The sequence below is a fragment of the Hydra viridissima genome, unplaced genomic scaffold (assembly GCF_058129835.1).
Source record: "Hydra viridissima isolate aposymbiotic clone 2 unplaced genomic scaffold, HvirCarnegie_v1 scaffold_7, whole genome shotgun sequence".
Taxonomy (NCBI): domain Eukaryota; kingdom Metazoa; phylum Cnidaria; class Hydrozoa; order Anthoathecata; family Hydridae; genus Hydra; species Hydra viridissima.
Genome location: NW_028324306.1, coordinates 16,482,180 through 16,509,618, shown reverse-complemented (window position 1 = coordinate 16,509,618; position 27,439 = coordinate 16,482,180). Strand labels below are relative to the sequence as shown.

The 27,439-nt window shown below is 28.9% G+C and overlaps 5 protein-coding genes across 11 annotated transcripts; all 5 read left to right on the top strand.

Annotated features, from left to right (window-relative positions):
- The first annotated feature begins 131 nt into the window (after positions 1-131).
- Positions 132-7,484, top strand: LOC149886374 (heat shock factor 2-binding protein-like). Of its 5 annotated transcripts, none has more exons than XM_090092169.1 (12): positions 132-214; positions 1,124-1,207; positions 1,466-1,505; positions 1,718-1,821; positions 2,399-2,416; positions 2,546-2,677; positions 5,724-6,022; positions 6,554-6,627; positions 6,794-6,830; positions 6,966-7,029; positions 7,149-7,196; positions 7,279-7,484. In XM_090092169.1, the coding sequence occupies exons 1-12, from the start codon at positions 155-157 to the stop codon at positions 7,330-7,332; spliced, it is 1,014 nt and encodes a 337-aa protein (XP_089948295.1). In that variant the 5' UTR covers positions 132-154; the 3' UTR covers positions 7,333-7,484. The 5 variants fall into 5 exon arrangements, with proteins under 5 accessions (XP_089948295.1, XP_089948294.1, XP_089948296.1 ...); XM_090092168.1 differs by having other exon boundaries at positions 1,451-1,505; XM_090092170.1 differs by having other exon boundaries at positions 132-312; positions 1,451-1,505.
- LOC145184679 (required for meiotic nuclear division protein 1 homolog) lies at positions 7,362-13,192 on the top strand. Of its 3 annotated transcripts, none has more exons than XM_090092174.1 (12): positions 7,362-7,572; positions 8,186-8,296; positions 8,620-8,743; positions 8,927-8,996; positions 9,519-9,561; positions 10,989-11,089; positions 11,167-11,273; positions 11,582-11,646; positions 11,844-11,920; positions 12,042-12,162; positions 12,820-12,936; positions 13,022-13,192. In XM_090092174.1, the coding sequence occupies exons 2-12, from the start codon at positions 8,207-8,209 to the stop codon at positions 13,055-13,057; spliced, it is 951 nt and encodes a 316-aa protein (XP_089948300.1). In that variant the 5' UTR covers positions 7,362-7,572; positions 8,186-8,206; the 3' UTR covers positions 13,058-13,192. The 3 variants fall into 3 exon arrangements, with proteins under 3 accessions (XP_089948300.1, XP_089948299.1, XP_089948301.1); XM_090092173.1 differs by having other exon boundaries at positions 7,433-7,572; positions 8,155-8,296; XM_090092175.1 differs by lacking the exons at positions 7,362-7,572; positions 8,186-8,296; positions 8,620-8,743; positions 8,927-8,996 and adding an exon at positions 9,162-9,288.
- A 342-nt stretch (positions 13,193-13,534) lies between these two features.
- Positions 13,535-15,340, top strand: LOC145184776 (uncharacterized). The gene is made up of 2 exons (XM_090092167.1): positions 13,535-13,648; positions 13,903-15,340. Exon 2 carries the CDS (start codon positions 13,916-13,918, stop codon positions 15,206-15,208), a length of 1,293 nt encoding a protein of 430 aa, XP_089948293.1. The 5' UTR covers positions 13,535-13,648; positions 13,903-13,915; the 3' UTR covers positions 15,209-15,340.
- Positions 15,341-15,438: 98 nt separating this feature from the next.
- LOC145184215 (ER membrane protein complex subunit 5-like) lies at positions 15,439-18,783 on the top strand. Its single transcript, XM_080059835.2, has 2 exons — positions 15,439-15,619; positions 18,393-18,783. Exons 1-2 carry the CDS (start codon positions 15,491-15,493, stop codon positions 18,573-18,575), a joined length of 312 nt encoding a protein of 103 aa, XP_079915961.2. The 5' UTR covers positions 15,439-15,490; the 3' UTR covers positions 18,576-18,783.
- A 56-nt stretch (positions 18,784-18,839) lies between these two features.
- On the top strand, positions 18,840-21,718 carry LOC145184773 (uncharacterized). Its single transcript, XM_080060535.2, has one exon. The coding sequence runs from the start codon at positions 20,322-20,324 to the stop codon at positions 21,606-21,608; it is 1,287 nt and encodes a 428-aa protein (XP_079916661.2). The 5' UTR covers positions 18,840-20,321; the 3' UTR covers positions 21,609-21,718.
- The last annotated feature ends 5,721 nt before the right edge of the window (positions 21,719-27,439 follow it).

The window sequence follows — 27,439 nt, the reverse complement described above, 5'->3', positions numbered from 1 at the left end:
TTTACGTTTTTTCTATAGTACACTGGCTGTTCACCTGTTAAAATTGATTTTTTAGTGGGATTTCTTAGGTGGAATGATACAAAATATGTATATGATTTTGTTTCCTACGTAAACTTTACTTTTTTTTTCATAGAGATTTAAAAACTAAAAAGTTATGAATTGTTCAACATCTGATGAGACAATGAATCATGGTTTGCAATCTGATTTTGAGTTGGTAATGATTCCTTTCACTATTAATACCACCCAGTTGATTTGGTACAATTTTGACAACATCAATTGACTGATTCAGCAAAACAATCAACTTTAAATTTGGTTATTTCTTATGATAATTTCATACATAATTATTTTTCTTTGATTTATAACTTCCTCAAATTATGCAAATTATGCAACAATTAAAAGTTTGGTACCAACCTAATCCATTAAATTCACATCCTAAGATAAAAGCGTCATAATTGCAATATTTAATGTGGTTGTGATGTGCTGTGAATAGATATACGATGAAAATGAAGCTGGAGCACATCCATAATGCTCACTTATGTTTCTCATTAGCTTGCATCAGTATTTAAATTAATATTTATTTATTTTGGTAAGCAACAAAAGCTTTACATGCAAACTCCATTAAAGAAAAATCTTTGTCAAAAAATTCAATTGTATTTTAAAGGCTTTTAAGCATTTCCTAGATTTATTTAAAATACTATTTTGCTCCCTCAAAGTATTTTAAGCTTCTTTTTCCAGACTTGATTTAAAAGAGTTACTATTGGGAGAGTTTCATCACTAATAAAGAGAGTGATTGCTAAAAAAAGCAAATTGCTTATTACCCAGAATTTTATTTTAAAGTATTTTATTATGTGAAACTATGACTCTATTTTCTCACATTTTAAATTTGAATCTGTTAGAAATTGTTTGGTACTTCAAATTTAATAAGATTAAATAAAATCCATTATAAAAGATATAGATATTCAAACGCATAAGTTGAATTTTGTTTATTTTTTTTATTTTTTTTTGCAAAAATAGAAGAAATTTTCAAAAAAATGTGATTTTTCTAATTTAAAATTTTTAGATTGAATTTATATGGAAAAAATTAATTTCTTTTTTTTTTTTTTTTTTTTTTTGTTTTCAAAAGAAGGAGAATTATGTGCTTGTACCAAAAGCATACATGAACAGAATAACAAATGAAGTAAATATTCTTAAAGACACCCTTCCTAAGGTATTTTTTAATATCTCTTTTCCCTATGAATTTGCTGTCTTTATAAATATACAGAAAAGGTATATGAATTGTAATTCTATTATAGTTTATTCATAATTTTGTTATAGTTTTTTCATTTAAATTAATATTGTTCCAACAATAGTGCATGAGTATCATCACTAACATTAGTTTGTCATTTCTTTACTTACTGATGCAATATCTTCATGTTTACTGAATGTTTGACCTTGAGCTATTCAATTTTAGATTTTAAATAAACAGGTCTTAAAAAGTTCTGCTGAGTTTTTGGATAGAGAAAAAGGTATGTTGATTTCCATCAATACGGTATTTTTATACGTTTTATACGTTTATGTATAATGATTATTATGATATTATTATTATATTATATAATGATATTATGTTTAATGACACACACACACACACAAAAAAAAGCTTTGTTAAAAAATTTTGGTAAATTTTGAAAATTTCTTGGTGTTTCAGTTAATTTAGTTTTAGAATTTGAAAATTTTACAGAAAAACTGCAGTTTAGCAAAGAAAAAAGATTGTTAGAAGAAGAGTTAGAATTATTGAGAAAGCGTTATGATTCTGTTCTTAATGAAGCAGAACAAGAGCGGCAGGTTCTGAACTCTTTATTTTATGCTGTTGCTCTATTGAATGCTCATTTTCTCTTAAGAAATCTTTAATAGATAATACACACCCTGTTAATTTTATCTAGAGTGCTGAGAGTTTTTTAAAAATAAAATTTTGTAGTTATTATCAGGGATTGAATATCCAATCAATCATTGTAAAATATATTTTCATTGCTTTGATTATTTATTTTAGCTAATTCTTTTATTTAAATTTCAGAAGATTTCACATAAATTTCACAGAATTTAATCTAGATAATGGAACTTAAGTTTTTAGAAAATGATTCAAGTGGTATTCTAGTCTAATATTATAGTGGTATACTAATCTAGGTTGTAAGAGATTATTTTAAGTTTTGGAACAAAACTTAAAATAGCTTCTTGCAACCTAAAAATACACAAGTATAAATAGTTCAGCTTATCCAGTTGTTTGATACCATTTGGTAAGCCTTAGTTTTTAATGCTTCTGTAAATTTATAGATAGTTATTCTATCTGTTCAAGCAACTTACTTGCCATATATCTATATCAAATTTTTGCTTTATTGAATGAATTTCTTATTTTTCTGTTTAGGAAAATGCTGATCTTAGAGTAGGTGTTTTCAATTTGTATAATGTAAATGATGCAGTTAATGGTTTAAATGTAGTTAATTTAACAAAAAAAAACAATTTTAAATTAACAAATGTGGTATTAATTTTCTTTCTGCTTGATCACACTTAGAAACAAGTGTTTGAGCTGAAAGAAATAACCGATGAACAATCAGCGTATTGTGCAACGCTCGGTGGAACTACGTGTTCTCTACTATGGAGAATATCACAAAATGAAGACTCAATTCATATGCTGCTTAGTGGAGTAAAAAATTTTTCTACAATAATATCTTTCTGTATATTCTTGTTAATGATTGGTTAAATGTTGTTTTGATTAAAAATTGATTAAAAATTGTTTTGATTCGTTAAATGTTGTTTAATGAGCATCTGCTTCCTAGATTGAAATTATTTCCAATTCAAACTGATTTTCATGTCAGACTTTCAAACATTTTCCCCATACCTGATATCTAATTTTTCAAAGCATTTTTAGCCTTTTGGAACCTGCAGCCCATTTAAATTTTCATAGACCTTGTTTATGATTTTATCCGTAAACCATTATGCATTAAAAATTATAGAAAAGTAATCGGTTATGTATTTCTTCCAAACTCTTAAATGAAGCCAATTTAAGCAATAATGAGCTTATTTAAGATGATTTGGGCTCATTAAAGATAATTATTTAAAATAATTTGTTTTATATTTCCTTGTCAGATTTTATAATGTCAAAAATTAGATCAAAATCGATTAAAGTTGCTTCAGGTTGGTTAAGATAAATTAAAATTGCTTCAGAGTTTAGATAAATATTTTTTTCCTTAGATCATGTTTTTTTTTGTTTGTTTTTTTCTTAAAAAAAATTTGTATAATCCTGTTTGAGATTATTGAAGGTGAAAAATATTAAAGATTTAGATTTTCATGTCCTCAACCTTGGTAGTTTGCTTCTTGTTTTACAACTTGTAGGGTACTTTTCAGTTCTGAGACTGCTCAAGATGCCTTAATTAAACATAAGGCTTATCCATATCATTCACAAATTATGACTTTATCTACTGGTAAAAAAATAGAAAATATTTTTTAAATTATTTATTTCCAATATAGGAAAAAAGTTAATCATTAAATACTAAGCTAAGATTAATTCCTTGAAGAGATGTAAGCAATCAGACAAAAAGATGATCAAGTCACTGCTAAACACAAAAATTCCTCCAAAATTCATATGATCAGTATATAATGCAGATGTATAAACTTACCAGTAAATCATGAAAAATCTTTTATATAATATCACCAACTTGTTCATCATTAGTATGCTGCAGCTATAATTTAAGATTTTTAAATTTTCATCAACTACTGCCAACCTCTCTTAATATTGATTGCTGAGAGCAGGTTAGAGGTAGGTTAGAGGTATATAGAGGTAGGTAAATCCATCCCAATCTATTAATGCAAACTTAGGAGACATCATTAATTTTAGTTTTTGCAGCAACTTTCTGGTTCATCATAAATGCCTCTCCTAATTTGCTTAAGATTAACACTTTGTTCAAGTGTGTACAGAATGGTTGTGTGATTTTCAATTTTTATTCTTGGGCTGTACATACACTCTGTCTCAGTTCTTTGTATGCATACAGTTAATTTTAATGTTTCAACATTAAAAATATCCACTAACACTAATGTTTAATGAGTGTCAAAAAGAGTAGTAATGAGCCATTTAATTGTTCAATAATTCTTTTAATTTTATCAAAAAATTCGATTTTTAGGTTTTTCTCTTTTCTAAAAACACATGTAAGTTATGATAAAGTCTTCAGTATTTTATGTCAATTTTAGTAAGTGATTTATAGTGATTATTGAAAATCCCTAGAGGAAAGGCTCTGACTGATGTATGAAGGGAAAAATAGTAGCCTTTCATGAAGAAAATCTCTCAAATTGAGAAATTGCCATGAGACTCAATAGATCAGAGCATCATATCAGAAATTTCTTGAAAAATCCCTCTGAATATGACAAAAATGTATGGAAATCAAAGCAAAAGAAATCTTTTATAGAGAAAAATCAAATTGTAAGATTGGTATGAAATTCAATTAAATCTTTGTTCCGAGTTAAATCAAAATTAGTGCTCAATTCTAGTAGAGAAACAATTAGATGCGCTAATCAAAAAAAGTCCAAACATTTCAAAGAGTTCAAAAGAATTTCAAAAGTTTAAAAGGCAGAAAATCTGAATCCCATTCACAAGAAAAACCACATGAAATTTAAGCGAGAAACTATGACTTGTGATTGGAATCAGGTGACTTGATAATATGAAGTTTAACAAATAATAATAAGTTTATTATTGATATAAAAATGTTTTCTAATTTCAATAAAAAAAAGGTCTAAATAATCTTTTTGGATGAAAATAAGTTTAGATGGTCCTGATAGATTGGATGGATATTTGTGTGATTTGAGAAAAGGACCACAACATTTTTCAAACAGAACTTTTGGAGGAGATTAGCTAATGGTCTGGTTTGGCTTGTGCAACTGGAAAGCTGAATTTAGTTTTCACATCGTGCAGAATGAATAGTTGAGACTAATAAGGAATAAGAACAATTTTTACAAAAACAATTAAAAAGGAATAAGAAAATGTAAATATATCACCAATGTTTAAACTGCAATCCAAAAATCAAAAAAATTTACTTTACTAAGTCAAGAACAAACTTAGTGGAACAATTTTTCGATCCTGTAAAAGAGTTGGAAGATATCAAGGGGGTTTGCACTCTAATGTAGATAAGTTTATCAATATTATCTGAATGCAACTTAGTTCTTTTACAATTGACAGTTTTCATATCAAATTTATAACATCGATACTCAAAATTGCAGATTATTTCTCAAATTTATTGGAAATTTACATTTTAGAAAAAAACTCTGAACTTCAAATTTTTGGTTTGTGATGCCCAAGTTACTAAAAAATTCTGAACTTCAAATTTTTGGTTTGTGATGCCCAAGTTACTAAAAAATTCTGAACTTCAAATTTTTGGTTTGTGATGCCCAAGTTACTAAAAAACTCTGAACTTCAAATTTTTGGTTTGTGATGCCCAAGTTACTAAAAAATTCTGAACTTCAAATTTTTGGTTTGTGATGCCCAAGTTACTAAAAAACTCTGAACTTCAAATTTTTGGTTTGTGATGCCCACTAAAAAATTGAAAATTGATTGAGAAGATTATTTTAAAAAAGCAACTGTTTATTGTCTGATATCTATGCTTTTTAACTTTACTTTAAGATTCTTTTTAGTTGTTTTTTTTTTAATTTATTACTTATTTAAGGATAACGCTGACGACTTTTTTTATTATTACTTATTTAAGGATAACGCTGACGACTTTTTTCAACTTGCTTATCACACACTTGAGAGCTATGTGAATGCTGTTCATAGTAGTCCAGCTCGTCTTGATAGTGCAAATAGTGAATATCGTTTTGTTCTTGCATTAATGGGTGTGATAACTAATATAACAGCATCAGCTTTCGGAAGAGAACTTCTAAGTAGCCGTGTTAGTGGTAAAGAAGTGCTTAAGACGATGCTCAATGTTGTTTCTGAATTCCCTTTTCAAGAAATGAAATGGATGAAAATGAGGAACATGGCTTTAAAGTGCATGTACAATATTAGGTAATGTTATATTTGTGAACAAATAAGACAGAGGAAAATAATCTTTGTAAAGTTCTCTTTAGAGAAGATTTAATAATCACGTAATACAATAAAATGACTGAAAAATGGATAAAATGCATTCCATGAAGGATAATTAGCCAGACATAAGTTAAAAGTTTATGTAAAGAACTTTTACATAAGAAAACTTAAAAGTTTTATTATTTACATCCTTGTTGTAATACATTTCGCTTTCACTGAAAACTAATGTTATCCAGGGGTCAGCTATACTACCCTGCTTAGAAAATAGACTAACTGAAAAAAAAAAACTTAAAAAATACACTACTTAAGAAAATTTTAGTAAATGTTATTTTTACTTTTAATTTTTTTTCATGAATTCAGAAAGATTAGATACTGTTTATATTTTTTCTTTTTTTTTTTTTTGCTGTTTTAATAATTAACTTTTTATGTTGATATGTTTCTATATATACTTATATACTATATATGTATTTATATACTGTATATACTTATAGTTCCTTTTTATATTTCTTTTAGCATCAATCAGAAAGGAATGAAGTTTCTTTGTAGCTTAAAATCTTTATTATCTGATCTTTCACAAGTCATTCAAGGTTTCAAAAATTTTCTTTTTTAAAAGATAAGAATTGTAAAGCAAAATTTTTTTGCGATGTTTTTTGTGTCAACATTGTTGTATTTAACTGTCAGAAGAGCTTTCAACTTTCAAAGTATCTGTATGTATAATAAACTAAAAGAATCTTTTGATGTTGGCTCCTCTAGATGATAAACTTCCTGACAACAAACTGCATGCCTTAAGGTGATCTTGTTTTTTTTTTGTTTTATAAAGTTCTTTTGAACTTCTTTCTGTTTTCTGTTTGTTTGTTGTTTTTTTTATTTTATTTTATATTTTTTAATTTTACTTTTATTATTATTATTTTTTTTATTGCTTTAGATTATTACAATCAATTTTGTGTGAACCTGACTGCATTGAAGTTTTACATTCTGCATTAGAGTTGGTAAAATTTGATTGTCAAGTTTAAATTTTTGTTTAGTAAACAAATCTTTGTTTGTCTACAGTAAAGCAAATGAGATTTTTATGAGTTATTTATAGTAATAGTTAATTTTCTTTTTTTAGTTTTCTGTAAGTAAGCTCAAAGTTTTGTCACAGAACGCAAAAGGAGAGGTGAGATAATTTTCACTATTTTTCTTTTTTTTTTTTTTTTTTTTTTTTTACTTGTAGCTGTAAGATAATTTTTCTTTTACAGGTGTTAAGTGCATTCCAAGATTTGATTGCAGATTTGGTTCTTTTAACAAAATAGCTGTAACGACGATCTTTAAAGGTTTAGAAGAAACTGATATGCTGTTTTATCTGTTGCTTGAACAATGTAAATGTTCAAGATGTTTTTGTTGCCTTCAAAATGTTGGGAAAAGTATTTTAAGCAAAACACCTAGTTTTACTTCTCACTTGTTGCTGTTTGGCTCAACCATTTTTAATACTCGCAGTTTGTTTATGTGAACTTAAGATTAAATTTCTAGGCGACAATTGATTTATTTTTCAGGTGATTGGTGTTTACTTTGTTCTAAAACATTTTAGTTACTTCACCCAAAACTTTTGTGTTAATTTGTATATTTATGTTTATAATTTCTTGTAACACTGAAAAATACAATGTTTGTTCAATGTATGCAATTTCATTACAATATATAATATCTCTAAATGCTCGTGTAAGATTTTGTTTACAAAATGGTTTTTAAAAAGTATTTCTTTTTTCTTGGTTTTCTTTTCTTTTCTTTTTTTTTTTGTATAAAATGTGAAGGCGTTAGAAAAGGAATCTTGAAAAAATAAATAAAAAACTGATAATAACAGTTGGTTAAGTACACTAACTTAGTACATCTTTTTAAACTAAAGCTTAAATAAAGATAAGTTTTTGTCAAATAAATTTTATTGTAAGCTGCTGTACTTGTGAGCTAGTGAGTGGTGAGCTGATCGTTTTTTGATCTTGTCCAGTGAACAGTTTTGTTACAGTAATTGTATTTTACCAAAAGTGTGATCTTATTCACATAGTAATCTTTTGGAATGTGATCTTTTTTGTACGTGCAGTTCTAAAAATAAATTTAAATATTTTCCTGTTTTTTTATTTTAGCTAAAAATTGTTGATACCCTATATGTTACAGGTGAATTAACTGTGGTTCGTTATGAAAAAAATTGTTTCCTCAATTATTCGTTATACCAAGAGCGCCAAACTCTCGTACAACCGGCATTTGTCTACAGAACAAAAGAAGAAAGTTAGCTCTTAATTTCAATTTAAGTCAATAAGATATAAATTACACCAATTGTTAATTTTTTTCATGTTGTATGTCTAATTTTAAAAAAATTACAAAGAATATCATCTTTGTAAAATGTCAAAAAATTTCTTTTTAAAGTTTGAAAATTAAATAAAGTAGTTCATTCAAAAGTTGAGAAAAAATAAAAACTTTTTTTTTTTTTTGATGTGATCTTGAAATTGAAAATAATTTTTATTTTACAAGTTCAAGATCTCATCAAAAATTTGCATCAAAAATTGTAAGTGTTATTCAGAACTAATTTTTTATTTTTCCTTTTCCAATAGAATCTTTGCTCTGCATATTCAACGTGTGAAACTTATGATCTTTCAGAGATTCGAAAATATTTTGCAAATAAAGTTTATGCCCCTGAATGCAATACAGCATATACCTTAGCTAATTTACCAAAAGGTAAAGTTGTTATGTTTTTTGTTATAAATAAGTCAGACTATTGTAGGAGTTAAATTGAATTTTCAGCCTCTTTCTGTTAATTAGTAACAGCACAGCCTTTCAGGTGTCAGCAATTAAACTGAAGCTTGTTTGAAAATAATAAAGTTTTTTGTTTTTCTTTGAAAAATGAAAATATTTTTTTAGATGCTACTGATGTTCTCTATATAAAAACATCAAACACTGAAAATGAAATAGGACATGTTTTCATATTCAGGTAATAGATTTCTATATATATACATGAAAGCTTTTTCCATAAAAACAGTGAAACTTTGAAATTTTCTTATCTGCAAAAAATACTAAAGTACCTGTAATAAAGACCCTCACAGATCTGCAAATAGTAAATTTCTTTGAGTAGATATTACTCTCTTATTAGGCTTCCAGTATTAAAACCATTTTTATTTTTTCCTATCTTGTATGTATTGGACATTACACACAATGCAACTTGGGAGCTAAGGATCTGCATTTTAAATTACTGTTTGAATTTGATGATTTGCCTTTTTAATTGAGTAAGCTTTTAACTATTGCATTCTTGTTTAAGCATAATAAGTGCATCAAAATAATTCTTGGAAAAATGTTAAGAATTTCTTTTAACTTCACTCAGGTTTCTCTTTCTTTTTTTCTTTTTTCTTTTTGGTTATATTGCTTCAAGATTTCAAGACTTTGACATTGATAAATAATATTTCCTTTAGAAATTTTATCAATTTTTGGCCCTTTTTATTTTGAAACTTTTATTTAGGCGACTTGGTTCATTTGTTTGTTGGAATGTTTCCAAAAGCGAGGTAAGATATGTTTTGTATGATTTGAGAACCACTAATTTTACATTTATTATTCAATGTATGTTTTTAATCAATTTCTTAGTGATAGAAAACATAGCAAAAAAACAGCTTCCATATATTTTTTTCAATTTTTAGTTTTTTTAGAAATCCAAAAAGTTATCCAAAAAGATGTTTAAAAATCTATTTTTGTAGTTAATTCATCAAATAACTGAATTTGTTAAGTACCATTAAATAAGTGAAAAAGGTGACAAATCATATGAGTAAATCTTTTTTTTTAAAAAAAATCACATGTTCAGATGCGTAATAAACAAATAAAAGAAAAACAATTTATTAATCATCATTAGTAAGAGCGTGTAACTTTCTGTAATAAAAATAATTATATTAGTAATCTAAGGGTTTGTTTGTTAAGCAGAAAATTAAATAAAAAATTTATGCAGAAGATAAATAACAGCAAGCTAACAGTTTTAAAAAATCTAAATTTATGTTCTAAAAAAATATAATATCAAATTATAAAATTAATCCACGTATTTTGTTGTGTATATTTCTTTGCAGATATTTTAATGGGCAATTCTTATTAAATTTGTTGTTTTGATAGTTAATGATAGTTTTTTTTGTAAGTTCAAGAGTGCATATAAACATGTTTCATAACAAACGAAATGTTCTACTTCTTCATTCAGCTTTGACAACAGTTAAAAAGTAGAAAATCATGTTTAAGTTAGAGACAAAAATATCTTCCAAAGCTTTATATTAGGTATAAAATATTGAATAACAATAATATTCAACGTTACTTTTTTTACTAAATGCATTTTTTTGGCTGTTATATTTTAACTAAATGCATTTTTTGACTGTCTAGATGTTTAAAATAAAACTTTTATGAAGCAGTGCTTCCCTTCTCCTCTCCCTCTTTCCCCATAGTGGAGCTGTTTTAAAGAAAAGGGAAATATATATTCTGGATTTTTTCTGGATTTATTTTGTCAAAATATTTTCTGGATTTTTAAAATATGATCTGGATGATCTTCACAAATCTTCATGATCTTCATCTGGATGGTCACTGAGCTTCACAAACTTTAATCATTATAATAAATACTGGGAAATAGTTGTGGTGGGGAGGGGGTAGGATTGCAATAGTAGCTTCCTTTTTATTCCTTTTTTTGTGTCTAATCTTGATGTTTCAGCAAATCTTACAAAATTAACCATAAAAACAAGAATAAAAAATCTCTGCCTATACTAATTGCCAAGTTTCTAATAATTGTGGTTTACATATTCACAATAGCCACAAATATCTGGTATCACAAAATGAGTGAGAACACTTTACTAGTCACTTGAGAGTTTTGTTTGTCTTCTGCTTCTTTTTTTTGTTTATCAAATATTTTTAAGAAGCAATAAAGTGATGATGCAAGTACCTTAAAGTTTAAATACTTATCTATCAGGTATGGTTTTTGAAAAAGGTTCTTTCACAGCACGAGAAGTCACCATTTAGTCTCTTGGACATTCATGAAGTCAGCGAGGAACTTAATTTTTTCTCTACAAAGTAAGTGTTATAAGTTTCTTTACATATATCTCAACTTTTAAAAATTTACAACAGGTTCATTGTTTTTATGTTTTTAGTGGAGTATCCACCCTAACAGATGGTGACATCTACCTTAGCAATCAATCAACTGAAGAAAATCAGGCGTTAGAAAAAATGGCATTCTCAAATGCAGTTGCATTATCAGGTATTTGTTATTTTACTTTTTAAAAGTTTTATTTTAAAGTTTTGATTATTACAACTAATGATTATTTCTTTCTTATCTTATCAAAAATCTTTCATTTTGTTTTTTGAAAATTGAAGATTAACAAGATTAATAGGTTACTTTCTCACTTTCTTAAAAATAAAAAAAATATGTATAATTAGAGGTATAAAAAAATAAAATTTTATAAACCAAACATCTAAAACTAAAAAAATTAACTGTTGTTATTGTTACTGGTATAAATAAAGCTTCTTTTACACTTTTACCTAATCCTTCAAAATCTTTTAATGCAGTAAAGTTGGATGTTTGGGAAATAGCACTGGATAGATTTTCAGGATCTTTACGCCATATACCCGAGGTGTGCTGAATTTACTTTGCCATTTGTTCTACTTTGCTAAACAAATTATGCCACAGTTATAAAATATGTTTTACTGTGTTTTAGATTTATATCTAGATTTATATTTAGTATAGGGTATAATAGAAAACTGTAATTATAAAAATGATGTTAACTATATGCTGTACAATAAAAAAATATCATTTGTTTTTTTTCTTTAGAGGTTAAAGCAGAAAAAAAAAATTGACATTTCTCGTGATGGAGTAATGGAAAAAATTGGAGAGCTTTTATCGTTAAGGTGACTAATGTTTAACAGTGCAAGTTTCTAAAAGTAAAAAATTTTTAATTTCTTTTTTAAAAAGAATTAAAATGTAAAAAATAAAAAAATCTTTAATTTTTTTTGTAAAAAATTTTTCTAGGCATCAAATTAATTTGTACTCAGATATTCTCACAACACCAGATTTTTATTGGAACCACGAAGAGTTAGAAAAATTATATTCAAAGACATGCTCTTACCTTGAAATATCAAAAAGAACGAAGGTTTTAATTTTTGTAGATATGATGGTTTTATGATGTTATAACAAAATTGGCCTCCACAAATTACTTTCTCAAGTTTTTCTACTGTTGTAAGAATAAGATTATCGTATATAACCTTAACAAGTTTGTGTATCCCTCATTTTCTGTTTTAAAAGGGAAAGTGTATAAAGTATTTTACTTTTGGGAAACTGCTTATGCTCTATTGATCTTCAGTTATTACAGGTCAAATTTAGTGTTTCTTGTTATAAACTTATTTGTTATAAATGTTATGTATATAAAATTATATTGTTATAAATTTAATATTTCTTGCTATAAAACTATGATCTAATTAAAACGTGCTTGAAGTTTTAGCTTAGACTGTTGTGCTATATATTTCTCGTGATGAAGTCATGGAAAAAATTGGAGAACTTTTATCATTAAGGCTTTCCCCAACCCAACTTAACAAAGGGAGAAATCTTTTTGAAATGTGGAAAAATTTTTCTTGAGAAATTATTTTAGCATAAAAAGTTGCAATAATGCTAATAGTACCAGTTAATGAAGAATATTCATAAGCAGTGAGACCAAATTAATAAAAGTTATCGCCTTTTTTTCTTCAAAAGAAAAAAAATGTTTGCCTACCATATTAACTCAGTTTATGGTAAATGACAATTGTTTTCTTAGGTGATGAATTCTAAAATGGATCTTTGTTCAGAACTGGTGGAAATGTTGAGGAGTCATTTAAATGATGAACATTCCCATCGACTTGAATGGATGATCATCATTCTAATTGTCATTGAGGTGACTATTTACTCCTTTTTTGACTTTTGCTACAATTTTAGGCAAGTTGATAACTTAAGTTTTAAGTGTAATTTTTTTTTTTTAGGTTATTTTTGAGATGCTGCATCTTGTTATACGATAGAGTGAGATGTTGATCTGTGAAGTTATTCAGAATTGTGTTGCCTCATCTTTTTTATTCTTTTCATATATGAAAACCTTTTTTTTTTTTTTTTATTAGTTGGTTTTTAGTTGCAAATCTTGAATTTTAGTTGCAAAATTTGAAAGAAAAATTTTCTGAGTTTTATTAAATTTTTTTTTTTTTTTTTTTTTTTTTTTTTTTTGTGGGATTTTTCTTTTGTGGGTTATTTTTAACCATCAAAATATTTTTTATTAGGTGATTTTTATGAAATTTTGAAGCAATATTTTGTAGCTAGAACTGTACACAAATGTTTTCATCCACAACACAATAAAACTTAACAAATAAATTTACTGTTTAATTGACTTCAATGGAAGCAAAATGAAAAAAAACAACTTTTTTTTCCTTTTTGTTGAAAAGTTTACTTATAACTTTAGATGTTTTAACAGAATTTAGATGTTTTAACAACTTTAAAGCATAAATTTTTATTTTGTGCTATTAAAATACTTGATTTAAAGTTTTAGATAAAAGGCATGTAAACAAAAAAGTATCAAACTTTGTACGAACAAGTCACAAAAAAAGTTGTTCAAAATAACTGTATATAAACTTTGTCTAATTTTGCATTTGTGTGTGTGTGTGTGTGTGTGTGTGTGTGTGTGTGTGTGTGTGTGTGTGTGTGTGTGTGTGTGTGTGTGTGTGTGTGTGAGTGTGTGTGTGTGTGTGTGTGTGTGTGAAATTAATAAATATGTGTATAAAATTTAATGTTATTAAATATAAAACTGGAACTATCAGTAGTATAGAGTTGTGTAATTACACACCTCTATTCTTATAGGATGAGTTTTATTTTTTAGGTCTTTTGATAAAATGATGGAAGGTCTGTTTTCAGTAGAAGATGAAATTGACTTCTCAGACGATGAAAACATTTTACAAGTCAGCTTGCTGGAAAATCAACAAAAAACACACAAAAATAATTTTAAAGAAGTAGAACAAATTCAAAGTCCAAAGTTTAACCCAAACAAATTTGATGTTAATCAAAATGGTACAAAAGCAAAATTGGATATAAATCTTTTACCTGATGATGACATTGTATTTTCACAACTACCAACTAATGATCAGCTATTCAAAAAAACTCTATCTAATAAAAGTTTTACTTCTAAATTGTTGAATCATGCATCCTTTAGTCCGTTGAATCATGCATCCTTTAGTCCTAAATCTATAAAAAAAAGCCAGTCTCCACAATTCACACAAAACCTGGCTGATGTTTGCAGACCTGTAAACGTTTTACCAACTTGTAAATCAGCTGTTACAGATTCTACATCTGGAATGGCTAAAAGTACAAAAAGACCATCAAATCAGTTAGACACAATAAAAGAGCCATGCGTCAAAAAATCATTTGTTAGTAGGAAATCATTTGATTGTATAAAAAAAGTACCAATAAAAACTGCAAAATTCCCAGGTCCGGCTGGTCTCTTACCAAAATTAAATAATATCTCAGACCTAGAAGATTTAGATTCCCTTAATTCTGTCAAAATTAAAAGACCTTTAACTCAAAAAGTGCCTCTACCTCAAGAGTTATTAAATAATACTGAAGACTTTTCGCAGACAATGTGGGAGGAATGCCACTCAGAATTTAAGATGTTGTATCCTGATTGTTTTACTCAAAGTATTTCATCAATTCGATCTGATGCAGCCCTTAACAAGTTGGAAAATGGTAAAGTGAAATACATTTGTGCACTGGTTAAGTTTTTTGTGCAGGTTGGTAATAGTGGAAAGCTTATTCTCAAAGATCCTACTGGAGAAATTAATGCTGCCGTGCATAAACTAGTGTTAGAGGAATTTGAAGCTGACCTAAAACCTGGTACAGGTTTATTATTGAAGGATGTGTCGGTTTTTAGTCCCACTCCTAGGAAGCACTATGTTAATATCACTCCAAGTAATATCATTAATGTTTTTCCTTGTGTCTTCTGTGACAAGTCTACCCAGATACAACATACACAGGTTTCTGAAAAAGAGAATATGCCAACATCTCAAAGCAAACAGTCTAAAAATATATCCATTAAGGATATTACAAACACACATGATGACAATTCTAATTGCATTGGCTTAAATAGAGATGAGTTTGGTGACTTCTTCTCTGATGATTTCTCTTTTGACTGATATTTTTATTATTTTATTTAGAAGTGAAATGTTTTTTTTAGTTTAAATTGTTATTTTAGTATGAAATTTCAAAAGATAGGCTTTATTTAGTAAATTAAAAAAAAATTAACTGCGTCTTATCTGTATGTAAAATCTGTGCGTGATATCTGTGTGTGATACCTATATGTTAGTTGCGTCTGAACCCAAAAGAAGAAAAAAAATTCACTTTTACAATAACTTCTTGAAAAGTTTTTCCAGTTTATATTTTCTTTTGTTTTGTTTTGTTTAGTTCAAGTTAAAACAATGGATGTTTTGGGAAGGTGCTTAGTGACAATAGGAATTGTTTCGTTGATACACTGTGGTTACTCAGCCATCCAATATCGAACCTATTTGAAACTTACAGAAGAAGAATTTGCATCGGTTCCAATTGACGTAAGTAATTATTTTTTAGCAATATTTTTTTTCTTTTTAGTAAAATATTATTTTTCACATTGAGTAAAATTCTACAGGGCTCGTTTCATTAAGAATCATCTACATCTACAGGACTCGTTTCATTAAGAATCATCTACATCTACAGGGCTCGTTTCATTAAAAAGTCCTATTTTAAAATCTCTGCTTAAGATTCAAGCTGAGTTGTTTTTACATCGTGTCCGTAAAGTTTCTTGTTAGATGCAAAATAGAAGCGATTTTTTTGCATGACAAACAATTATCTTGTATTCGTGATTATTTATACTTATTAAATAATTACTTTATTCTGTGATAAAACACTAAGCAAATGCTTAACACATCATCATAAAAAAGCATATCTCCTTCTAAGTTAAGCAAAATAAGCTTCATTTTGTTTTTTTAAGAACAATGTAATTTTGGAAAAAAAACTTTGAATAGCAGAGGTAACTTTGTACTGCATAACATTGGAATTTTGACAATTTTTTTTTTGTCAAAAAAAATTATAACAGAAAACAGCGGCAGTAAAAAGAATGCTCCAATAAAAAAATTTTCTTAAAAGATTTAAAAGAGAAACAAAAACTCAAAGTAAGTGGATAAAAAAAAGCAAATACTGTAAAAAAAAGGATAAAAAAAACTACATAGTAGAACAGATAAAAATTTCACAGAAAAATAAAAAAAGTACAGATAAAATACAGCTATTTACCTGCATGAAGTTTCAAATGCTATGCCATTTGAAAGAACCATTTGACAGGCATTATTTTTAACTTTTTTTTTTTTTAATTTGACCCGCAAAAGTTCAATTGAACAGATGTGGAGAATCATAATTATGCTGGCGAAATGGTTGAATTAGAAGATTCCATCTTTTCTTGTCAGTTATCAGCGAAACAACTCTCCTTTCATACACAAACACATAAAGTAGAACTTAATAACCTTACGGCGACTTCGGAGTTAATAATAACCTACAATTTCTCTTATGACAAATGCTGCTCAAAATTTCTGTTGGTTCCGTGAACTAGTTTCCCATCTTCGATTGTCCATTTATGATATTAATTTTTAAGACTTTCAAAGACCTAATTCTCTTACAAGTTTAACAATACTTTAAAAATAACTCTGAAAGTCTTTTTAAAACAACTCCTGTATCTGCATAAATAAAGTACACAGACTTTCTAGATCTCAACTAAAAAACGGCTAATCATTTAAAACGCTTGAATAACAATTTAGAAAGTTAATTGATGCAGTTTTTAAACAAAAACAACTTCCTTGTAATTTCGTTTTTTTAACTACGTTAAGGAAATAAACTCTACCTAAAAATACTGGTATAATTATATTTTATTTATACCTGATTTATGACTCCATTAAAAAATCGTTTAACAATATACAGTTATTCTGCATAAATTTATATTACTGCGTTCACACTGCGTGTAAATAAAATGTCTGTAGAGTTTGTTGTTTTTTGTTCTTTTTTTTTTTTTGCTGAAATATTTGAGTTCGACTAAAGATTAAGTAAAAATAAATTAGCTTGAATTATTTTTGCGTGGTGCAGATCTATTCCTCTGGGCATTTTTTTATTCCTCTGGGCATTTGTTTATTCCTCTGGGCATTTATTTATTCATTATTTCAAACTTATCTTCTCTATGTTCATTATACATTGGAAGTTATTGGCGAAATATATGAGAAAAGCGAAATGAACTCTCAACACTTCACTTGCTAATCAACAGTGATACGCTATAAATTTTGAGTGCAAAAATGATTTGTATATTAACTTAAATATCAAAAGGTGCTTCTGGAGATGAGGTTATTAAAAAACAAATATTGAAGCCATCCCTTAAAAATATATATGGTGGAAGATCAGAAAAAAATTAATATTGATCAACATCTTCCTCTATCTTCCCTCAGCAGCAATCCGATTCCATGAATACCAAGATTGATTACCTAAAGTCGAAGACACTATTGATGTGTACCGTCTAAATCCTTAATTATTTCCATCTTAGAGCAGAATCAAACTAACCCAGTCGTTTTTGACTGAAAAGAAATTTCACTCGTCGCCTTTTCTTTTTATCCTTTTTACCTAGTCATTGACACGAAAGAAATCACAAGATTTCCTGGAAAGAACATTTTTCTCAAAGCCTGTTACATGTTTTAGTGTCTATCTGGTGTCTGGTATTTCATTTGTCCCTGGAATAATGGATAGCCAGACCTTATAATCCTAAATGTTCTTAATCATTGGGTAAACTGAATAAAGTACGAAAGAAAAATAATGTTTTATACATTTTATTAAACCTATTTACTGTTCATCGGTTAAGATTACTCGATTTTTTTTGTGTTCGGCTCAGCTCGTATAGACTTAAGTCAAAGACACTATAGATGTGTAGCCTGGTGGTGTAACATACAAATTTTATGTCATAAAATCTTACTCTAAAATATTAACAGAGCACTGTAACATTTTAAAATTTTCTTAAATTATTGATTTTTATCGTTAAAAACTTTATCTTGAAACTCGTACAGCCATTTAATGTTGTTTGGGAATTGCATTTGATATTTGTTTGGGAGTTGTATTTGATATTTGTTTGGGAGTTGTATTTGATATTTGTTTGGGAGTTGTATTTGATATTTGTTTGGGAGTTGTATTTGATATTTGTTTGGGAGTTGTATTTGATATTTGTTTGGGAGTTGTATTTGATATTTGTTTGGGAGTTGTATTTGATATTTGTTTGGGAATTGTATTTGATGTTTCCATTAAAAATTCTTTTTTTCTTAGATAACACTTCAAGTCTTGGTGAGTGTTTTTATGTCTATATTTGGTATTGTTCGAGTGGCGGGTGAGTTAAAAGACATACACGCTGCTGCAGAGTTGGCAAGCAAGTCTTGGGAAACACTAGGAAACAGATCATCATTTTATACTTTTACTCATAGAGGACAACAATTATTCCAAGATAAATAAAAACAAGAAAAGTGGAAATTTGTGGGAATTTTCTTTCGAAGTTTAACATCAACCGATGGCGTTTATTTATATAACGGAGTTATGTTTTAATACGCTTTATACACGAACGTTTACAACTACACGCGTTCTGTTAAAATAATTTGGAACAATTTCTTTTACGCCCTGATACTTATAAGTTTTTTTTACCTCAAAAATTTTTAAAAAACAAGTTTCCTTTTTTTATTCATTTATATTTGTTCGGTGCATAATTAGTGCGGCTTTTTTTTTTTTTAACAAATTTTTAATTCAACATAAACAACGTCTAATAAAAACTTCTTTAAAATGATTTCGGAGCATGTTTACCATCTACTTCAAAAATTACTTTCCGTTTGCTTGGCAATTGGTCGATCATATGGGCGAAAAAGTGACTGTTCCTAGTAGCAGTTCATTCTGACGGCGGGACTACCAAGTCGTTCTAGTAAAATTTATTCGCGAGCCAATTTTTCAGCGTATGATTGACATGACAGTTCGTTGGCGCTTTGGTGGAAGAATATGGCGGGTAACCAAGCAGTTACCAGTCGTTAATGGCAATAAAATCGACGATACAACATTACACGTGGACGTGCATTATCGTGGTGGAATATGATTTGGTTTTTTTTGCGAAGTTATTTCGTGACGATTATAGTGTGATTGCGTTTAAGTTGATCCAGATAGACATCGGCTGGCTTCCAGTATTCCAGGTGAAACACCAGGCGAAATGCAAACCTTTCTTTTGATATTTTCGAAGAGTAACCTTTTAATACATCCGCAGTGATGAGACTCTCAAGGAACGGAGTTTGTTTTTTCTTTTTGCCACAGCAAATTAGCAAATTTGTTATTATCGGAGAGTGCTGGGGTGGGGACCTAGCTTGCCAGTTTCGATAAATTTCCGAATTTTCTGAGTTAACGAACGGTAGTGTAATGGTCCACATTGAAGTTTTCGGGTAAGACTTTTGTTGTCGAACTTTCGTCCTCCTCCATGACTGTCAATCTAACTTTGATGGTCGGCCTTTTCCTGCTTCATCTTCGAGGTTTGTATAGCCCAAATCCAAGTTCTTGAACAATCTTTCAGCTTGACTTTCGCTGATTATTCCTTCGCCAAAAAGTTTGTTGAAGTTGCGAAACGATTGGGTTGCATTCAAAGCGGTAGAGCGTAAAACGACATTATTATTGATACGATTTTCGATACGCATTTTCACTTAAAAAGAGGAAGTTGTTATGAAAAAAATGATAAAACCCCACTTTTTGAAATAAAAAGTTGCGACAAAAAGCCACACATTGATTTTGCACCAACCCAATAGTGAAATCTTGAAAATTTTTCTATTCATAGTTAAATAACCACAATTTAAAATTCATCAATTTTTATGAAGTGGTGTAGAATTAAATTGTTTTTTTTTTTTTTTTTTATCTGTGTCAAGTGAAACACCGTTTCGGTTTAGTTCTCTGTATGTTTCAGTCTAGAAAAAGTAAGAATATTTTTCACCATAATCAAAATTAACATTCCACTTTGAATTTTTCAAAATGGAAATTGCTACTTCTAAAGTAAAGTCATTTTAAACATTTTTCTATTGAATTTTTTGAATTTTTTGTTTCTCTTCAAAAGTTTAATTTTTTTTTGTTTTTACTCGTTCTAAAGTTAGGTTAGTAGAATAGTGGAGCAAATCGTCGACAAATCTAAAATTGTCGTCGGCAAAAATTTAAAATCGTGGGGATGAATGTATCCATGACATGGAAGACGTTAGTGAAAGTAAATTCGATCCACCTCTCTTCAAACAAAGGTATGAAGCAGTTGCTCAAGTTATTAACGAAATACAAGCAAAATCGGTTTTAGACATGGGCTGTTCAGAGGGAAAATTTTTGACGTATGTGAAAGAAAAATGTGCCAGTGTGGAAAAAATCGTTGGAGTAGATATAGATCGTTCGCTTCTTGAAAGTAATAATCATTTTATACGACCTAGACCTTTTGAATATATTGTTAAGCGCACTGCTCCGTTGATAATGAGCCTTTATTGTGGATCCATCATTCAATCAGACGAAAGATTTTATGATTTTGATCTTATTAGTTGCATTGAAGTAATCGAACATTTGTATGATGGTATCCTCTCAAAGGTTCCGTACAATATTTTTGGGGTAATGAAGCCTAAGAATGTTGTTATAACAACACCAAATTGTGAGTATAATCAGCTGTTCAAAGACTTTTCGGGATTAAGGCATAGTGATCATAAGTTTGAATGGACGAGACATCAGTTTCAACTGTGGTGCACACATATTAAAAATACTTACGGTTACAGCGTAAAATTTTCAGGTGTTGGATTATCGTCGTCTGATTTAAATGTAGGCTACTGCTCCCAAATAGCCGTGTTCAGGCGCCAAGATGCATATTCTAAACTGTCTACTGACCTTAATGATCTAGACCTTTTGAATGATTTGCACACAGGTAATATTTGTCATCATGCAGCAGAAAATGATGGAGTGTGTCATCGATCGATTAATCAAAACATCGTTCCGCCTTGTCGTAGGTCCAATTACTGTAGACCCGAAGTTTGTCATTGTAGATCTCATAACTCTGAGTTGGGCAGGTTCGAGTTTGATAAAAACTCCTATATTTCCGACTTTTCTCTCATAATCCAGGCTGAGTATCCGTTCGACAATGTCTATTTAAATTCTGAACAAAAGATATTAGACGAGATCGGTTACAACATTTTGCTGTTTTTTTTTGACACAGAAAATCAGCTTGAAGAAGTGCTTGAAAAGCAGGCTCCCATAGATTTTTTTCACTCGCTGCCAAGTATCGCAAAGTTTAACGTAAGTCGAGGCAAGTTGGTCTCCATTATTCGTCAAAAATTTAAAGTTAGCGAAGACGATCAGTACATTGTTTTTAATGTAACTTTACCAAGTTTGCAAAGATGGTATGATGATGATAAAAGCGACGAGGAATTAATCGAGGAAAAAGAGAACGACTCAAATACTTATTATACGCAAATTGAAGAGGAAGAAAACTGGGATGCTCTATGACATCACTTTGATTTGATTGGTGGTTGATATCTTTCATTATTTGGCTGTTGTAAAATTTGTTTCAGTATTAGTATTACAATTGTTCGGCTTGTAAGGAAGCAGGTAAACGAGACAAAGATGTTTATCCTTTAACAAACCTTCTCAAGAATAAGCCACCTTTTCTTTTACTATTCACATTAAAGCATGTTTATATATTTAGAAAATATTATTTAGAAACTTAAATTTTCAGAGATGGGTGAAAAATAATTGAAAAAAATTTATCAAAAAAAAAATTAATTTTCAAAATTTTAACTTTCAAAAGCAAAAAGCTTAAAATTTTGAAGATATAAATTTTCCGATATGATTTTTGAAAATATAACATCTCAAAAGTTCCACAGATTTCCACCATAAAAAAAAAAAAATTCTGCTCCCCCAAATTGCCCGAAATGGATTTATGGGTATAAGAATGAAGCCATATTAACAATTTTTACGATCAATTTAAGCGAGAAAAAAAAAGTTACCTTAAAAGGAAGCTTATCCTTGGTACATCATGCCACTTACACTTCACAAGCTTCTGGAGCATTGATTTCTTATAGCTGAGCATTTCGATCTTCCCATTGGAGCTTATTCTGAAGGGGCTCAGAAAGCACAAAATAAGATCATTAGAAATGCAAGACATAATCACACATGCAAAATATTAATGTAATGCAGGACCAATTCCATTATCTACTTACAAGGAGCGATCCTGTGATCTTTTCCATTGCTTTTAAGAATCCCAAGAGAATTCCTGGTCCTAACTTTGATCATGAAGTACAGGATCTCAGAGGAGATGAATAGTTTTTTTTTTTTTCTAAATGTTGTTCTTTAAAATTTATCTTTTTCTTGTAAGAATTCAAATTTCAGTGTATAAAATCAGCGAGATTAAACTTAATACATAAAAAATGGGGTAAATCAACATAATGCACATTTTTTACACTAAGAAAATAGTTTTAGAATGGTTTCTAGAATATAAAAAAAAAAGTGCACCAAAAATTTAATGGGGAGGAGGGGCTGGGGGGTCCACAGCTTGAAAGCAGTGAAATTACCCATTTTCTATGTTTATTACTGAATTGGGACTATAATTTGATAAAAACGTTCATTACTTTATGAAATTGGAGTTTTGGCCGCTTTTCGGTTAATTCGCTTCATGGTGTGCCGTGTCAGCAACCGGTGGTCGACACCAAGATATTCCAATTGGGCCGCAACGGCCACCGTTGGCCGAGACAAAATACATGACAAGCTTGTAATTCGTTTGCAACATGTCCAACTCGATAATACTTTACCATTGGCACCACGTCAATCACCGATGGCTGACACATCAAGAAATACAATAAATCACCCCAAAAATAATTTAAAGCAAACGAAATTGTATTTCAACCCACTATATTAAGTTAAACCTCAAAACAATTTTTGGACATTTTACGAAAATCCTATTGGCGGTCAACGTCATAAGTTCTGAGTAATGCGCTTTTATTGGCTTTACTTCGGAGGAACGTTTTTTTGGTATTTAAGCTACACCAAGCTCAATGAGCCAACTTAAATTTTGATGAGCTAATCCTCTTGTGAAAGACGTAAAAGGAATCTTAGAATACTTTAACCACAACATTTGCTTTTTAACCTAGTCCTAGGAGTTCTTCTATTCATTTGAAATTTTTACCAGCTTCTGAAATATTTTAAATTAGCTTCAGCTGAAAAAGTATCTCCTAAAGGAAATATATATAAAGCTTCGTTTTTTTTTTTCCTAGTAATGTGTTACCTTTCTCATTAAATCAAATACCTTACTGTCTAACGAATTCATTTTCGATTTAATAACAAAAACATAATGGTCGTCTACAAGTTCCAAATAAGCCGAATCATTATTTAACGTTATTTTCAAACCTGATTGTTCCTTGCCTTTGAGGTTGTCAGGAATTTTCCAGTGTAGGCTTTTTTAGTTTCTCCCACTTCTTTCCTTTATCTGGCATTCTCCTTAAATGGTCCGTTTTTAAACTGTATTCTACTATCCTACGGCTTTATTTATATTAGTTTTGTTGTCAGTTACTACGGGAACAAGAGAAACAACATGAACAAAAATCGGCAATGATGTCAAATTTACTTAACTTATCATCGCAGTTTAAAACCTCTTGGATATCCTTATGTTCAACGATAGGGGGAAGAGAGTCATAATCTAAATTGTCAAATATCGGTTTTGTGGTTTTCTCTTCTGTATTCTTTATCAATCTATAAAAAAAAGTTTGCCCAATTTTCTCCCCAGAAAATTTCTGTTTTTCATTTCTTCATGCATATTAATAGAGAAACAAGCTTGGTGATATTTATCATTACTTGGTAAGGATTTTGATAATGAAGCAGATATTAAGTTCATTACGTCATGACTGATCAGCTCATATAATCCGAAAATTCTAGTACCTGGAAAATCAAAAAACTTTGAAAAAATGTAACCTATTTGGGCTGCAAATTTTCTTTTATTCGTTTGCGAACTGTTAATTCAAGTAAAAAAACATCCTATTCTATTAGCAATAAAACCAGGGGTATCGTTGCAATATTTAATTGTTTTTCCCAACGATTTTTGAAGAAAACTGGATAATTCGAATACCATTTCGTCAGGTTAGAATTATTTTGTTCTATCTCTAATTTTAGACGTTGGGAGAAAATGAATTGTTAATTTTACTAAGTAATGATTACTTTTAAAATACATTTTATTTTTAAAATTTTTTTTCTAAATAGTTTTTCTAAATATAAATCATTTAAAGAATAAGTTATTATTTCTTAAAAAAGTAACAATAAAATTTTAAGTAATTTTTACTTATAGAAAAAAATCAAAAACTTTCTTTCAACGTTTAAAATGGGAGATAGAACAAAATAATTCTAACCTGACGATTTCCTAAGAAGTTTGAGAATCAGTAATAAATTCGACTAATTCCATATCTTGGCGGATTAAAAAACTGAGTATTCACAAAATTTATACGGATATTATTAGGAAGTTTTTCTTTTAATTGCGCTAAAGGTAGGGTGGAGGTGTTGGATACTAATATTGCTATTAGTTTTAGGTATTTACTAACAGAGTCATAAAGTTGATGCTTTATTTCAATTTTTTTTAACAGTTACTTCAATGATTAAATCTGCTTCCCTTATTAGAGAAATGTTGTCTTCTAAATTTCCGATTTTTACATACTTTGCATAATTAGGATGTGACAATGGTGCAGGTTTTTTCTATAGATAATCTATTGTAACCATCGCTTAAAATTTTACTTTTATTATCTGACTTATTATCGACAATATCGAGTAAAATAACATTAGTTTTAAAATCGGCGATTATGGCAGCAATACCGCTTCCCATTACTACTGCCGCAATAACACATATTGCTTTTACTTTTTGCATCCCTCCCCATATATGTACACTTTTTAGAGATTAATTTATAACTCAAACCTTTATCGCGGCAGCTTTAAAAAACTCTTGCGCCAATCTCTTTTTTTCAAGGTTTTTTATTCCCAAAGCATCAAGCAAGGACCTTAATTCCTGCCTTGCTGCTACATGAGAAATGCTAAAAGCCTTATTGTAGTTTGCAACTTTTAAATCAAAAAGAATCAAGCCTAGCGGAAAAATTTTTTTTTAAATAATTCTTTTGTTAAAACTAGAAAAGAATTTCTTTTTGATAGTTTTTCAAGTGCGTTTCGGGCGTTTCTCTTATTATAAGCATCAAGGTTTGAAAATCGATTCCTGAGTGCTTCCCAATCAATTGAACCTTTATCCCTAGCTGCTCTTTCCATTTTTGCTCCCAGATCATTAGGCTGTAAATGGATGGTTTTAATATATATAAGAGGTTTCACCATCTATTTCGCAAATTACATCGAAATCAAGAAAACTGTCATTTACGGAAGTAATTAATGTATCTGCAGAAGAATGGGCAAACCTTGACAAATCCCTGATTTTTTTTCTTCTTCTTCTTTCTCAGTAACACTTTTTTTTTACTATTCTATAAACTATGTCAAAGTCCACAGTTTATAGAATAGTAAAAAAAAAAATTTGGTTGGATGTGTTTAAAACAAGAAACTTTCAGGAAAAACTTTTCTCATATTTTACACAAAAAAAACAAGAATTTTTTCAAAAAGAGATGATGGACAAAACATTAATTTTCCCACTTGATCCTCCAAAGAGCGATGTAACTTTGGATAATGAAGTTGCTTCATGGATAGCAAAACAAAGGCTACATAATGTCGACTTATTCGGAAGCAAAGTAACCGTTTGTTTTTGTAAAGAAATGAAAAATCTGCAATGAGTATGCTAATTGACATGTAAATATAATAAAGATAAAAATAAAAAAAAAGAGAATAAAAAAAGTGGGAGAAAATTCTTTTGAGGGATCAAAGTTCATGTTGATCAAATGGAATAAAGTATATTTGTTGAAAATGATTACGTACGATAATGTATGATGATGGAGAGTAATGGTGCATAGGCAACTTGGTTGGTTAGACATTGGAGCATTCCACCTAAAACCTCAAGCAAAGCTGGACCTAACTGAGGAACGAAGTTTTAAATACCGGCTTGGGGTCAATGTTTTAAAACCTATGCCTTCGTAACTCTGAACTTCGTGAAAATGTAAAAATGATGATGCTGGAAAAACATCTTTTCGTTTAAAAACACGACGTTAACATCTTCATGCTTATAAAAAAAAATCACAAGTTCTTAATTTCAAGCCAAAAAACTCTTAATTTAAACTTTGATTTTTACGCAACGACAAAATTGTTTAACGATTTTAGCATCGGTTTTGGTTGTTTGTTTTTTTTTGTGAATAACAAAATAGTTCGCGTAGATACGCGCGTATTTGTATTATAACATCGACCCTCGGTCACTCATATAAAACTGTGGATTTGAGATTCTCTCAACCAAAATTAGGATACTCGTGACAAAGATTTTGCAAACTCCAGAAAATAATGGAAAAGTAATTCCTTTTAAATAAATTTACTTAAAATTGCAACCAATAATTTTGTTTTTCGCAAAGAAAATTTGATCAAAAAAAACTATTGATAACTTGATTAAAAGAATTATAAAATATAAAGAAATATAAAGAAGTATACAATATAGTGAAGTTAAGAGAAATTTTGTGTAGAAACAAAAAAATATTTTTAAACTTACTAAACTTATTTTTCGCGTAAGAAAATTTAAAGAGCCGGTTACCGAATCTTTCATGTTTAGAGAATATTGTCTCTAAATAGGAACTTTTAAAATTCTTTGACACTGTCCAGAACAAACTTATGATATTCGAGATGGCTTTTCTAGAACAATCCTAGAAGTTAAGCAAATTAATGCTCATTTTGACAACGGTTATGTAAAACATGTATGTATGTATGTATGTATGTATGTATGTATGTATGTATGTATGTATGTATGTATGTATGTATGTATGTATGTATGTATGTATGTATGTATGTATGTATGTAATGTAATGTATGTATTGTGCGATAACTTATACATCACTCGTTATACATATAATGAAAATATTTATTAGCGATGTTTAAACACCAAAAAATTGAAAATATCATTCAATATTTTTCAGATCATAGAACAGAACAAACTTACACCTTTTTGTAAATAATTCTTCAACCATTAAAAAAAAAAAAAGTTGTTCACAAAAAATATATTGAAAGCCGTTTGTGAATCTAAAGATTTCCAGCTTATGTACTGTACAAAATTACCAGAATGTAACATATTTTGAGTAATACAGTAATAAACTTGTATAATTGTTTTATTTGCTTCACAACGAAGCATTTCCCTTTTTATTTACGAGTCATTTAATGCTACAACATACGTAAAC

Coding starts and splice junctions, on each gene's coding strand:
- LOC145184215 (XM_080059835.2), top strand. CDS start 15,491: ATGGATGTTTTGGGAAGGTGCTTAGTGACAATAGGAATTGTTTCGTTG. Junction 15,620..18,392: donor TTGCATCGGTTCCAATTGAC/GTAAGTAATTAT, acceptor TTTTTTTCTTAG/ATAACACTTCAAGTCTTGGT.
- LOC145184773 (XM_080060535.2), top strand. CDS start 20,322: ATGGAAGACGTTAGTGAAAGTAAATTCGATCCACCTCTCTTCAAACAA.
- LOC149886374 (XM_090092168.1), top strand. CDS start 155: ATGAATTGTTCAACATCTGATGAGACAATGAATCATGGTTTGCAATCT. Junction 2,678..5,723: donor TTCATATGCTGCTTAGTGGA/GTAAAAAATTTT, acceptor TACTTATTTAAG/GATAACGCTGACGACTTTTT. Junction 6,628..6,793: donor TCTTTCACAAGTCATTCAAG/GTTTCAAAAATT, acceptor TGGCTCCTCTAG/ATGATAAACTTCCTGACAAC.
- LOC145184776 (XM_090092167.1), top strand. CDS start 13,916: ATGATGGAAGGTCTGTTTTCAGTAGAAGATGAAATTGACTTCTCAGAC.
- LOC145184679 (XM_090092174.1), top strand. CDS start 8,207: ATGAAAAAAATTGTTTCCTCAATTATTCGTTATACCAAGAGCGCCAAA. Junction 8,297..8,619: donor CTACAGAACAAAAGAAGAAA/GTTAGCTCTTAA, acceptor CTTTTCCAATAG/AATCTTTGCTCTGCATATTC. Junction 12,163..12,819: donor AAATATCAAAAAGAACGAAG/GTTTTAATTTTT, acceptor TTGTTTTCTTAG/GTGATGAATTCTAAAATGGA.